Source organism: Nicotiana sylvestris, chromosome 5 (genome assembly GCF_000393655.2).
Source record: "Nicotiana sylvestris chromosome 5, ASM39365v2, whole genome shotgun sequence".
In the NCBI taxonomy this organism is placed as follows: Eukaryota; Viridiplantae; Streptophyta; class Magnoliopsida; order Solanales; family Solanaceae; genus Nicotiana; species Nicotiana sylvestris.
The window spans coordinates 112681687-112696673 of record NC_091061.1 but is presented as its reverse complement, the minus strand read 5'-3'; the positions used below and the strand labels follow the sequence as shown (position 1 = coordinate 112696673).

At 38.0% G+C, this 14987-nt stretch overlaps 1 protein-coding gene across 3 annotated transcripts in view; it reads right to left on the bottom strand.

Moving 5' to 3' along the window:
- Positions 1-865: 865 nt before the first annotated feature.
- Positions 866-14987, bottom strand: part of LOC104227740 (regulator of nonsense transcripts UPF2) — a 29721-nt gene continuing 15599 nt past the window's right edge. For all 3 annotated transcript variants that reach the window (XM_009780046.2, XM_009780047.2, XM_070174592.1), the window contains exons 8-18: positions 13122-13298; positions 12936-13017; positions 11934-12230; positions 11620-11817; positions 11418-11519; positions 10639-10890; positions 10342-10560; positions 7205-7375; positions 6205-6390; positions 2163-2627; positions 866-1860 (exon numbers count right to left, since the gene is read on the bottom strand). In XM_009780046.2, the coding sequence (XP_009778348.1) occupies positions 1366-1860; positions 2163-2627; positions 6205-6390; positions 7205-7375; positions 10342-10560; positions 10639-10890; positions 11418-11519; positions 11620-11817; positions 11934-12230; positions 12936-13017; positions 13122-13298 (2644 nt within the window). In that variant the 3' untranslated portion in view covers positions 866-1365. The remainder of the gene's footprint in view (positions 1861-2162; positions 2628-6204; positions 6391-7204; positions 7376-10341; positions 10561-10638; positions 10891-11417; positions 11520-11619; positions 11818-11933; positions 12231-12935; positions 13018-13121; positions 13299-14987) is intronic.

The following is a 14987-nucleotide window of genomic DNA, read 5'->3' as shown; positions in this document are numbered from 1 at the left end:
AACAAAAAAGACTATAATAGTATCAGGAGCTAACAAAGTTCAAAAAGTTGTGCAGGGGAACCAATAAGGGAGAGGTTATGCCAGCTATATAGATAGAAAAGATATCTAGCATTGAGGGAATGCTTTGGATTCTGGAGTTGATAAAAACCTTCAAAACATCATAATACAGTGATTTTGGACAAAAGAATTGTAAAATTTCGAGAAAAAAAGTGAATGAAAAAGAATTCAAGTGAAAATAATATTTGAAAATTAGAGTTATGTTTGGACATGAATACAAGTTGATGTTGTTTTTAAATTTGTGATTTGAAGTGAATTTTGAAAGAGTTTCAAATTTCCAAAAATTTCGAAATTCTTCTTATTTGAAATTTTCGTGGTCAAACACTGATCCCGAAAAAAAAGTAAAAACAATCGGGAAAAAAAATTATGGCCAAACGGACCCTAAATAAAAATTAAACTCCAAACTGGTAATGCACCAAATATACGAGTGCTTGATCTGACCAGACTATCTGCTTTATCTAAAAAAAATACTTACAGTGTTAAGAAAAAAAGATGAAATATAGCAACTTAAGCCGGACAAGGTTAAGGTGGGTCTATGCGGGATGGGGCGGGTTTATAACACAAAAAGTTGATATGCAGGATGGAACAGGGCGATTTAAATTCTTTGCCGGGTGACGCGTCACCTAACCTAACCCCCTACTAAAACTACAGATTCTTTGAAATCGAAATAACTTAGGTCAAATTACTAAAGGATTGAACCAGATATCTGTCACAAGCCAGCCAGCTATGAAGAAAGTGTAACTCATTCCCTTTCTTGAAAACCCAAAAAATGGGGGAGTGTAAAATGTTATTCCCCTAGACACAAGTATTCTGAGATGAACTTGCCATTAATCAATAAATAGAGGCCAGCCAAACTCCAAAATTAAGGCAACATTTCAAATGCCTAATCAGCAACAACTGTAAGGGCAGAGTCAGACATCATCTGCTTCAGAACAAGAGTCAGTGAAACTACGCAGGAAACATTCTTTCCTTCTGCCATAACATAAGATGATATTTCTTAATTACTCAAACAGTATATACACGTATAGCAAGTCATTTGCTAAGTTAGAATCTTGACACAGCGGAAGATGTAGCACCAACTCATATACGTACCATCCCCATACATAGATCTCTTTATAGGTACTGCAGTTCACAGGAGGCAATTTCCTGGACATGCTAATGCCAGCCCAAGATAAACCACCACCCTCAACTGGAAGTTCAGGTGGCATATGCAATAAACTGGAGCCACTTTTCCACTTCCAATAACAAATATGTACCAAACCAACTTGATAGAGCTAGCCATTACCATACTGTAACATGAGCTTGAATTCATCTTCTTCTGCCATAATAAAGCCCGCCACCTGAATGATACAGATAGCGATGACGTGACCCACTGCCCCTGCCAGGCGCATCCCATGTGTTGCCCCTATGAGCAACTCTGCTCCCACTGTTTTGTGTCCAGCTTGGTGGCTGATTCCCTAACCCATTAAGCTCTTCTTCCTCTCTATCATTGTACTCCAGAACCAGCCTCTTGATGTCTTGCTTTTCTTCAAGCTCAGCTGCTTCTTTCTGTTTTGTGCTCTGAATGAGTGAGCAATCACGAGGAATGAGCATTTTCTTTGTCTGCTGCTTACTACCTCGCTTCACAAGAACCTTCACTGGAACCTCCTTACTTCCTCCAGCTCCTTCATCCAACGTTTCATCACCACTCTCTCCTTCAACCCCGCGATGGTCCTTGGATGGCCCCTCAAAGACATTCATTGGTATCATCATGTTTAGTGTAGGCCTTCCCCGTAATTCCAATTTTCTTGAATCCAAACTTTCCTGCAAACTCATGTAACAATAACCGTTAGTAGTATTGGGACAAATTCTCATGTGTAACTTATAAAGAAAGGAGTTACTATATTCCAATTGAATCTCCTAAGCATATTATCTCTTCAATCAGCATTTAATTCTTTGATATTTTATCAGAAAGATTCCCCGCCTCGTAATTTCTATGGAGGGTGGGAGCAACTTCAGCTGCCATATATCTACTTGCTTTTCTTGGCGTTACAATAAATTGAAAAGTTCAGTCATAAAGCAAAAAGTAAGAGACAACAATAAGCAGACCAGAGTCCTATACTTGCCTGCATCAGAGCCCGAAGCTCTCTCTCAAATTCTGCCTCCTCCAGAGGATCAGCCCCTGCAACCTTTGACCTGACATGTACTTCATCCTCCTCATCCGAACCAGGTCCATCACCATCATCAGATTCATCCTCAGTGTCACCCCTCTCATCCCGATTCCCATCATCTGTCTCTTCATCATCATCGTGACCCACATGCTCAATGGTGCCATTCTCGGAATCACTTTCAGTCTCCATGATCTCTTCATGCAATCCATTTTCTTCAATGCCATTCGCAAGGCTTTTACCATTTACAGACATTCCAGAGGTTGTCCTGCTGGGAATTTTCTCGCTGTCAGAATGCTTCTCATTGTTGGCTTTTTCCACATTAACTATGCGCTCATGCTCCTCAAGGTCAACTAAAGCAGCATTGACTTCTTCAATTGATGCATATCTCATCATGTTAGGACGTAATTCGGCAAATAAGTCCTGGAAAAAATTGTGACCTCAATTCCACAAAGATGGCAATGAATAAGAATAGTCAATTGTTGTGGAACAGAACCCACAGAACGGCCATCAGAAATTTAAGCAAAGACAACTAACAAAATCACACTCCACTGTCTATAGTGAAAGAACCACATTGGTCTACAGTAACAACTGACAAGGAATTTGTAGGAAGAAACCATAAAACTTAAGCCAATAATGCAAGCATCTTTGAAGCCACTTTGTATAGCCTGTTCCATCTGAAGAACATGGCCTGGTACAACTTCAATACAAATGATACAGTACCTCAGAAAGAAATTTGTTAGAACTACAAAATCCAAATGCAAAGACTAATGATACTGGGGATGATGTTAGTTTCCACTCAATTTAATGGTTCAACATTTGGGTGATGGAGACTGGGTATGCTGATTGCCTTTGTTAATAGTGATAAATCTGAGACTAATGATACTGGTAATGGGGAGAATATGCGCTATAAGGGACTTTTCATGAGTCTATTCCAGTGGACATTTCCACTTCTGTTCAGGTGCCTTCTGCTAGTGGATCTTGCAGGTTAGTTAAGGCATGGGACCTAATATTTTGTTGCCAGAATGTCCTTTTTCTTCAATGAATCTTTATTACAAACAGGTTGAGGCACATATTGTAGATCAGTGGACTGTGAATACAGCACCAGAAACACAATCAGAACTATTCACGGAGTGTAACACACCACAAGATGAATGTAAACTATTTACAGGTATGGTGTTTATAGTGGATGGAATGAGATTACAGGAGCACTCTGTGTGTGTGTGTGTGGGGGGGGGGGGGGAGAGAGATATCCAGAATGTAGAGCCCTTGTGAAGCCTTGCCAATTTCCGATGGCTTTCTCAGAGAAGGGCCCGACAGAAAACATAAAGTATTTGTGAAATAGGCAGTACAGTTTAATTGAAGAATCAAGTTGTGTAAAGATAGGAGATTATATTGAAAAGATGGGACAAGTAAGATATCATGTAAGTAATCTGATTTTTAAGGTGAAAGAACCAGTAGAAGTGAGCTTAACCTTATATCCATGTAAGGTAAAAGAAGAGGATAAAGTTTTATCACTTCATATTCTATTCTAGAGATGTCCCATTTCATGAGCATATTTTCCTTATGATAAAACTTCATCCTCTTCACTTTCATATTTTCCTATTACTACTGATTTTCTTGATACTTTCACACCTTCAGCTTCCCCTTCTACTACCATTAATTACATTCCTTCTCATTCCACATCATCCTTATCTCCTGATTCTATATTTGTGTTCGCTCATTGTGCAGATGTTTCGGGAAAATTCAAGCGTGCAACTGATATTGATGATGATGAGGGTACAAAGATCAAGAAAAAGGACTGGGATAAGCTTCATGTGCATATTGCTTCTCAGAATAATATTCTTGATGCGTCGGGCTTGGATTCCTCATCTGCTAGTATTGCTTGCCTAGGTATGATTGACAATAACTTAACTTGTGTATTCAGGTCTTTGTGACTCCTGACATTACGACTGCATGCATTTGCATAATGCTTATGAAGTATAAGGTGATTTACACATGTTGGGAACTGACCCAACTATGTGATTTAGCTTATTTTATGTTGCCTTAGTTCTGAGATGAGTGCAACTAATTGTGTCTCACTTATGCAGTTTTTTTGCTTGCTACATTGATGAATGTGCAAGACGATCGGAAGCGGCTTTCTGTCATAGCTAGGTAACTAGAAGAATACCTATATCCCTCGTCATAGAAGAAGATTAAAATAAGATTAGATTACACCAAAAATTACACTAATTGATCTGTAATTCGCACACAGGCAAGCTTTGGGAAATGCTTGCCGAAGCTTGCACGGCGGCTTTGTTAAACGGGAAATGGGGAAGGAGCCAGATGCCAGTAACAGCATTGTTGTCCGGCTGTTCGATGAGCAGCACTGGCAGGAGCTTGGATAATAGTTGTTGTGGTATGTAAAGTATTATGAGGCTCAAGAAAGAGCATTCCGCTTTTCTTTCCTGCATACTGTTTCTAAAACTGTAAGTGCTACATTCAGGTCAACTCACCGCAGAAGGAAACAAGTAGCGCTTCAGAAATGATCAGAACTGTCGAAACCAGCAAACTTATACATTACAGAGCAACGGTACTCCTTTTTACTCTGCATTTGGATTTTGTAGTTTTAACAAATTTCTAATACTATATCATTTGTATTGAATATTACAGGAAGTTGTACCAGGTAGGGCTGTGCATTTGGATCAGATATCCAAGAATCCAAACCGATTCTATTCGGATTTTTGGATTTCGGATATTCGGATATGGCTTAGGATTTTTAAAAGTTCGGATAATCGGATCGGATTCGGATTGGTAAAATTTTAATCCAATCTGATCTGAAATCCGAATTATATGAACATGTATAAATATTAGTGTTAAGTCTTCTCATTTCATTCGCCTCTCTTTAGACTCTTCTTTTCTTAGTTTAGATCGAAATCTCTCTCCCTGACCTCTCTTTAACGACGCCTCTCCCTTATTAAGCATTTGTTTGGAATTTCAGTTTATTTTATTTTGCTATGAAACTTTTGTTTTGTCTATTGCTATGAAAGACATTTGTTGTCTTTCAACTTAGTAGAATGGTAAATAGCAATAGCCTTAAAAAGTGCAGTAGCCGATTAGATTGTTAGTAGCCTTAAAAGGCGTACAACCCGATCCGAAATATTTATCCGATCCGAAAATCCAAAATATTTACCCGATCCAAACTTTAAAATCTGATCCGGACCAATTTAATTCGGATTGTATTTTATAAAATCCGAAATTACAATCTGCTAAATCCAATCCGATCGATGCACAGCCCTAGTACCAGGCCATGTTCTCTAACCTTTCTTTTTGTTTTCCTTTTCTTTTTTTTTTGGGGGGGGGGGGGGGGGGTTTCGGAATGTGTGCATGTTGCAACTTTCAGGTCCTCCTGGCTCCTTATCTGTCAGACAAAGTGACTGTATTGCTTCACCCTAGAGCCACCTACAGTAATAGTCTGGACTAACCTCATAGGTCCTGAGCAAGCACGGACTTTAACAGAGCATTACATTGCCACTAAGAGATAAATTGTTTGTGCAATTAATAATAATGAAAATAATTCTAACCACCAGTTAGCTCAGGCGATATAACCTGACGCTTTCAAGTAGGACACTATAGATTAAATCCCCTTAACCCTAGATCATACAATTGCAAGTAAAAATAATACTAAAAATTGTAGAAAAAATGAAAGAAATGATTGAAGCAAAGAGCATAAATATGCCATCTAACCTTTGTGCACACAACAACAATTTTGTACGCAACATAAGAAGGAAGTGTTCATATTTTCAGCCAGGAATGGATATCTTTGCTTATAGTTCTCAACACTATAAAACTACCTAAATACATCTTTGGCTCACTGTTATAGGGAATAGCTTCTAAGGTACTTTCTATGATGTTTGTAGGGCACAGAAGCAGGTTATGTTTCTTCATTTGTAATGATGACTTGATGATTTATTGGCGCTACAGGCATGTATAGAGAAGGACAGAATACAAAGGAACCAACCTGCAAATCAAACTCTATATCCAGGGGGAGTACACCTTTGTTCAATATGTACCTCTGGAAATGTATTAGGAAGCGATCAAGTTTTCGCTTCGATGAACCTCGATCAAAGTAGTGCCCACAGGTTTCAAGTAGTGTAACAACCATCCTGATACGGAAACAATCCTCGGGAGGATCCAGCACATCTTGCTGTGGGGAAAAAGACTTGCATCAGATATCAGTAAATGGTTCTCTAGAATAAGAAATTAAACTAGGAACGAAAGGATTTGAATTTCATTTAAAAAGTACAGAGCTAGATCTATGTCGTCAAAAAGGCCACCACCAGTAACCAAGCAATGACAAGATATTACTAACTTAAATCAAATAAAAGTGGCATGAGCCAAAGTCCTGAATATTGAAGTTCTAAAATATATTTTAGGACAATAGACCCTTGTGGTCCAGCCCTTCCCCGGACCCCGCACATAGCGGGAGCTTAGTGCACCGGGCTGCCCTTTTAAAATAATATTTTAAGAGCATGAAGCCTATTCATTAAGCACACATATTAATAACAATGTGAAAGCATAATATAATTATATGCATTATTGCCAGATTTCCTTTCATAATGATAGCCACAGTAATGCCCCTTCAGGAATAACTTGTCAACCATTGAGGTTAGTAAAACTAATTATAATGCCAATGAAATAAGCTTATTAAAACCACAGTCGGAGAAACTTTATTTTTTATATTCAACTTATTATATTAGTTTTCCATAGTTTATAACCAGTTAGGAAGAGTTCTGTCACAGCTATCTTTCTCATCTTCAAGTTATGTCATTATCTCAAGGATTCTTCCAAATGAGATCAAGCTCCAAAGCCGGTCTTGCAGTGCAGAGCTAACATATTCAAGGAAAACAGGTCTCATAGTGCCACATTCTCCTGAACCGGCCATGTTAACAAAACTGTTTTCCCTATAAATAATACATAACATCAATGTAACTGAAGATTGGTTAAAAGCAGATCCATACCTCAGATGTTTCATGGCCAAAAACGAGAATCAAATAGAGCGTGTCAAATATAACAGAGGAATCAACAAGTTCATAGTTATATAATTCCCCTAGGAAACGCATGTGAGCAATACGTCTTTGCTGCATCCCAAAGTCATTCAACTCTAATCCCACCCTGATCTCCTCCAGAACCTATAGAATTCAAAATTCAAAGTTTAAATTGCAAATGCAGCATCAAGTGTATGATGCAATAAGATCATATATATCGGTCAATTAGAGCACAATGAACATAGAGGAACCATATAGCAGACCGCAAACAGTCTGGGATTGAGAGCTATCTATTGATCAATTGATATAGTGGTTAAGATGCACAGCCCTTTCAGCATTAGAAGAACAAAGTCACGAGGTTATTTTGTGGTTACTTGCAAAGCGTGACCCAAAAAAGAGAATAAACAAGGAAAATCAGTAAGATCTAAATTTGTTTATGCCACATAAATGTGGTTCAGATATCAAAAAGGCATAAGATGGAAAATTTTCTGTTCTTCATAGTTTCAAGCGCCTAAAAGTCCAATAAACTAAAGCTAGATTTTGCAACTGGTTGGGATGAAGTTGGAATCTCATTAAGATAGACATATATAATTTCTCTTTCACTATCTTGATATATCAAACTTCAAAAATATCTTTCCGAGTTTTGAGAAGTGGATCCAGTTCTCTTTATGGGGTCTGAGTGTGTGTCTTCCCTTGATAGAATCCGTGCTGCTATGGTTATTTTATATTTTGAGTGTTTTGGTATTTATTTTTCACATTCCTTTGTACTTAAATCAATTGTTAACATATATGGAAGAAAATTTTGTCACTTTACTTTCTAGCTATTGCGAAAATTTTCTCTTTTTATCTTTTGGGACAGGTAACTAGTGATTACATAAAATAAAAACAAACATCACTAAAATGGTTCCAGGGAAATACAATGCTGTCAGCCCCTCTATACAAAAACAAAAAGAAGGGGTTCCAGATAGCTGTACACTGTACATGATTCTAGATCTGAAATCAAGCAAGCTATTTTCATCTTTAACCTTGGGCGGGTTGGGTGAGTTATAATATTATGGGCTAAAATTGCCACACTAGTTATTTTATGTAACTCCATTAAAGCTTCAGCTTCCTCTGCCATTTTTAACTCAAACACGGCACTCTCTTCTGGAATATCATCCAGCGCCTATAACTTGCTTAACAGATTTACCTTCCTTTTTCTCTATGCTATCAAAGGCTAACCATTCTACTCCTTCAAATTATGTTCCAACAGCTTCAATTTTTAGCTGACACATAATTTGGTCTCCCACCGACTATGAAAGAGTCCAACCAAACTTTTACCATTTCAACAAACCCCTTGTATTCAAGACAGATGTTCTCGAATTAAAAAATCAGAACTTCCTCTCTTCAATTGACTGCAGTCAGTTCTATGAGGTTATGTCAGCAATGATTTTTGGTTAAATTGCTGGTCTGATATGAATATATCATTGCATTCATTATAAAATAAACTCCATCTGTCCTCAAGGTTGTAGTAACATTATCCCCCTTAGCCCATGCAATGTTTCCTCTGGACCACTGAGGGTCTATTAACTCCAGGTCAACTCCTTCATTGCTAAAGAGTAGGTATCCCAGTCTTCTCCTTCACCGCAGAAATCTGGTGACGTTAAAGTCAACAGTTAAGATCCCTGGAAGCTTGGGAAAGGTTGTTGAAGAATACAAGTCACTGCGCAACAATGGCTACTCAGATCAATGCCCTGACTCCAATTAAAGTCATTGACCTTGGAGTTGCAGAGGAAAGACTCCAGATCATATCTGGTTCGAAGTCATTGAGCTGAGTGTCAGAAGAAAGGCTGTTACTGGAGCATCCAGATCATTTATCTTGATCCGATCATTGACCTGGACTCTGGCGAGAGGGTTGCTGAATCCGAGCTTTTTCTTGGGAAATAAGTTTGTGAGTTTCCAGTTTTGCCCCCTGGGCATTATAAATAGTTTATTTCATTAGGTTTAGAAGTTTAATTTCGATTGTGGTGGAAGTCTTGTAGACTCGTTTGAGGTTTCGGAAAACTGAGGATTCTCATGGAACTCCATGAATTGCCATCAAGCTTGTGACCTTGTTCATCTTCTTGAAAGTTTATATCTCTGGTTCTCTTGATATTCTATAGGAGGTGATTGGTTCATATACCAATTGTTGCCACAGTTATTAAATTAGGTCTTAGATCCTTTCTTTCTATACATTCTATCTATGTTTCTTTTCTGATATTAGCTATTCCGCTGACGAATATTGTCTTGGTTGTACTTTCATAAAGTTGACTGTTATTGTCCGCAACCAGGGATGACACTATAACCCCCTCACAGCTACTAGCTCTCCCCCCCCCAATAGTTCCTTTTTATCTTCGCTTAGGCCAATAAACACCCATTGAAGTCCAAGTGAAATTTTATAAGAGTTGAGGAAAAAGAGAATGGGAGCCACATTATCCAATTTTCTTCAAGCTAATAGATAATGAATCTTCCCTCATAGTAAGACCAAGAACGCACAAGAAAAAAGCAATCAATAAGTGAATGATACATTAATTAAAAAAAACTCCCATATTGTTGGTACAATTTAGATAATAGTACACATAGAAAAATAGTAAAAAGAAAATGAAGATACCTAATTTCTTTTTGAGGATAAAATTTGATATCATATATCAAAAAAAAAAATATCACACAATAATTTATCTTCTTTTTAATAAATAAAAGGCGTTCGTTCAACTATAGGTCAGGACATATTTGTATTGTAAGTTTGTAACAAGCATTTAATGTTAACGCAAATTTTGTAGCTGAATATATTGCCTTTTGCCAATTCAATTCCATTCTACAACAGAAATGCAGAATTAAAATGAAAATATTCATTACAATTTTATGGAGAAAGTAGTAAGAGAGAGCTATTCTGATTACTGAACATACAACACTTTTTCATTTCTTTATCAGGTTGGTTTTATGTCTTTTTTCTTTTAAATTTTGTTTCTTGAGTTGTCCATCGCTGCAGTCAATGCAAGTTAAAGGAGCCCGGAGAAAGTTCAAAGGTCAAGGTATTGTATATGCTGAAGCTAGTGTAAGTGACAGACAGTTGTGCAATGAAAAGGACAAACCTCATCAACAACGGCAACAGCAAAATCATCATGATAGCGACTTAAACCAGCAGTAAGTGATGCAATCAAATGAATCTGACCATACTTGCCCCTGTGAACCTTCATGAAACACTTCAAGAGGTATGCCTCGCATTCACTCCAAGGAAGCTTACGAAGCTGTCTGAGCACATGCTCTATTGAAGACTTGTCAAGATCCGAAAAGAGCAATTTTCTTATGTACTGCATAATCCATGGCATAAAGTTTAAACTCTGCATTATTACAGCTAATAAACTACAGAAGCTGCAAATTACATGTACCTGATGCAAAGGAGGCCGAACTTTAGACACTCGAGCAGATCTTTCCGGTGGCTTGCATAAGTAATATGCATTCTCCACTAAGGTAATGTGGCGAGGATCCAAATTTTTAACATTCTTCAGACGCATTAATATCTCTAACATGTTTGCCATGCGTATTGCAGTTTCAGGAGATCGGTAAAGAAAACGCCCACATGTCTCGAGAAGATTGCAAGCAACATCAATATTGTGATGACTGAATTCATCCAAACAAGCCTGAGGAAAAAGGACGCAGCAGCATCAATCCAAATCTAATTCTTACTAACCCTAACAAGCATAACTTCTAATCCACAAACTTTACAACAAACAAAAAGCACTAAACACTTTTGAAGCCCTTAGCATGTGAAACTGTTAGTTATAGTTTGACAACCTATCTTCAGTAAGGACCTTTAGTCTTTTTATCAGCATAGGGATTGCTAGAGAGCAGATATCACTGCCCTGCCATAGTCATCAGTCTGTCTGTTATCATGAGTCACAACTATTTGTCATAATCGAGGGTGTTGCTGATGCATCCACAAACTTATTTTTTCTCTGGGTAGAGGAGAGAAACTTATTTTCTTGAATTGCTCAGCGACTTTTCAAGATAAGCATGGCAAGTCAAAAGTTTGCTAGCAACCATGTGATAGGGGACGGAATGCCAAACCAAATATTTTTCCCATGACTTCAAAATAGAAAAGGAAAAGGAAGCTAAGTCATCCCTCCTCAATTACACTAAGCATCTGTATTAAGCTTACCCTTCATACCTTTAGACAACTGAAGACAAGGCCAGGTGGTGCCATTCTAAATTTGCAGAGCTCTCCAATAAAACGAATATTCCTTATTTTTGTTTCTATATTCATTTGATCCTGCAAAGCAGACATAATTAAAATAAATAAACAATTTTTACTTCTTGTTGACGTATCCTTTTAAGTCAGTGCATCACTACATACTGAAGGCTACAATTACCTTTTTATTTATCAGAAAGCTGAACTCCTCTTCCAACAACTGTAAAAGCATGGACGACACGTCCTTCATGCAAGTTGACAGAGTGGCCACCATGCGTGAGTAGTATGGCAACAACTCTAGTGATGTCCTGGGGACATTGAACAATGCTCTAACAAGCTTTTTCCTATTGGACTTGGAATTCAGATAGCAAAACTCCACCTGTAAAATAAATATCAGGAACAAATGTATAAATTATATCTGAAGCCACAAATAATCAATTCTTAAATAGGGACCGGGATAACAAATATTTGAAGCTTTGAGTCATGTGCTATTACTGTCAACTGGTCAATCAAATCACGGCTAACACAACTGGGTAGCCGCTGAAGCAGACCATCTAGATTAGCTCCTTCGACACCTCTTGCTTTCTCCTTGTCACCTTCTCCTTTTCTTTCAGCTTCCTTTTCTTTTGCTTTTTCCTTATCAGTCTCTTTATCCTTGGTCTTCTCTTTATCCTTCTCATCTTTATCCCTGCCTTTATCATTTCTGTCCTCCTGCACAGCTCCAGCATCTACAACACCCTCTGCAGTCTCTACTGCAGCAGTCTGAGCTTCATCTGCTTCACTTGCTGAATCCTTCACCAGAAAGACGAAGACAAAAAGCACCATGTCAATAATACAACACTTCGCATAGTCACAAAGCCAAGAACGATCAGAGTGCCCTGCAAAATCAGCGGAATAGCAGAAGCACAAAATGAAGTTGTACTTTGTCTTAAAGATATCCAAAGGCTATCGACAGGCTCAAACACTTAATACCACAGGTACTGTTGAATAACATATTTGTGCCAAGAAAAACTGGAACATCCACCTTCATTGTCAAAATACAAGAAACATTGCAAAAACAAAAAAATCCAACTTTAGGAAGTTGCAGACTTCCCATCCTCTTAGACTCCTAATTCTGTGAACAACATTAAGAAAAGTACACAAGTAAATTACCACCAACCCTTGAATATTGGTAATCGAGAAAGTATAAAAATATTCAAGTGTCTATTCATTGCCGTAACCCATTCCTCCAACACTTCAGAAAATTTAAGCATACTTCCATGAAACATGGTACAAGAATGTTCTGGCTATGAGCACAAATATCACATAACACATTAAGTTGGGCTATTGCAGGAGCAAGCAGCTAAACAAGGATACCAGAATAAAATTGATAGACATATCCCATAAGTTAACCAGATAATTTCCTTGAGACTATAGTGATAATAGTTCCTCTTATAGCATAAGAAGCCAGAAGGGAAGTAAAAGTGATAAGGTACATGATAAAATCTAATTTCTTACAATCGAATGCTCTTGCGCCTTCAGAGGCTGTTCACTCGACTTTGGTTCTGCTTCTCCAAGTAATACAGCTGGAACAAATGCTCTGCAAAAGGGAAATTGTTCACTTATGCTACATGTTGCCATTACTAGACATCCCACTTCAGGAAACAACAAAAGAAACTTCAGAATATCCTGATGAAAGATAACCTGAGATCTGGGAGACACTCATAGAAAGCCCTTGTATCTTCATCATCCCACAGGGCTTCAAGGACAGAAGAATCTTTACTGGCACCAGGGGATGATGCATCGTCCCCTGATGTTACCCTGGTTGTATGACCATCCTCAGGCATCACCGGAGGTTGCATGTCAAGTGCTTCTGCCAGTCTAAAATATGAGAATGCAATAGATTAGTAATGTACAGAACAGAAAATATAAAGATTTTATGGAACTAACTAACGGTACAAAACTCAACAGGCAAAGAGACAGTTGAGAACTTTTAATTTTTTGATAATGACAGTTAAGAACTTTACAATACAGTCTTAGTTATTGCATTATCAGAACCTTTTCTATAAGGCTGATAAACTGGACAAATACAAAAGAATGCTGGGTTATGCAAATGCCTTCTCTAATGTTAATAGTCAGATATAGGTGTTCTGGGATGAAATAGTGGTATGTCAGGAGGTGCAGTCTGATGGGCAACAAGTTACATGTGAAGTGACAGTGGATGGAAGTTCTTTTTTGATGTCATTTGTTTATGCTAAACGCAAAGCAAGTGAGAGAGCAGTCCTATGGGATAGTCTTAGGCTTATAGCTGATACTTATAAGATACCCTGGATTGTGGCTGGGGACTTCAACTGTATTATTGATCCTGGGAAAAAAAAGGGAGGAAATCCACACAGAAGGGCAAAAAGTATGCCATTTTTACAGTGTATCATGGATTGGGACCTGATGGATGCTAGGTACACTGGCCCTATTTTTACCTGGTGAAATGGATGGAGTCCTAGTAGGAGCGTTTAGAAGAGATTGGACAGAGTGCTGGTAAATCGGGAATGGATGAATCAATTTGCTACTACAAATGTCTCACGCTTAGTTAGACTGGTGCTGATCCTTCCCCTCTATTCAGTGAAGTGATCTCCAAGCGTAAGGAACCTATTAAATACTTTAAATTCCTGGACTTTAGGGTTAGTGAACCAGACTTCATGGAGGTGGTGGAACAAGCATGGAATGAGGAGGTTAATGGCTCCCCTATGTGGAGATTTCATTTGAAACTAAAGAACACTGCAAAGAGGTTATCTATATATGTTGCTAATAATTCTGAATACAATAGAACTACAGTCAATCATGTTAATGCAGAACTGATTAGAGCAGTAAAGAAAGAGGAGAATTACTGGAAACAGAAAGCTGGGATCAATTTCGTTCGATTTTATTAGAAGGTACCAAGATGGTACAAAATTACAAACATCTAACAACTAACACAACAAGGCAACTATATTCCTCCTATGTCCTCAAGAAAATCCATATATTGCTTCCATATTTTCCATGACATGTCTTTATCACCAGAAATACAAGTTTAATAAGCATCTGTTTTTTATCCTAGATACATGCTGCCTTTCGCCTTCAAAGAAAATCATGTTCCTTTCCAACCATATTGTCCAGAACACACATAAAGGACTTGTTCTCCATACTATCTGTTGACTTTTTGCCACTTCTTTTTGGTGTTGCCGTGTCTCCAACAAACTCTTTACATTGGAAGGCATTGCCCACTTGACACCATGTATACTTAGGAAGAGCTCCCAGCATTGTTTTGCCACTCTGCAATGGATGAGTAGATGATTGTTTGTTTCTGCCTCTTCTTCACACATGTAACACCTGTTGCATAGAACAAAACCTCTCTTCTGCAAGTTCTCCTGAGTTAGAAAAGCTTCCTTTGCTGCAATCCAACCAAAACAGGCTACTTTAACAGGTGCTATTGATTTCCATATTACTTTCCATGGCCAATTTGATTGATAAAGCCCTTGTTGTTTTTGTAACATGCTATAAGAACTGCTGACTGTGAAAATATCATCATTGCTT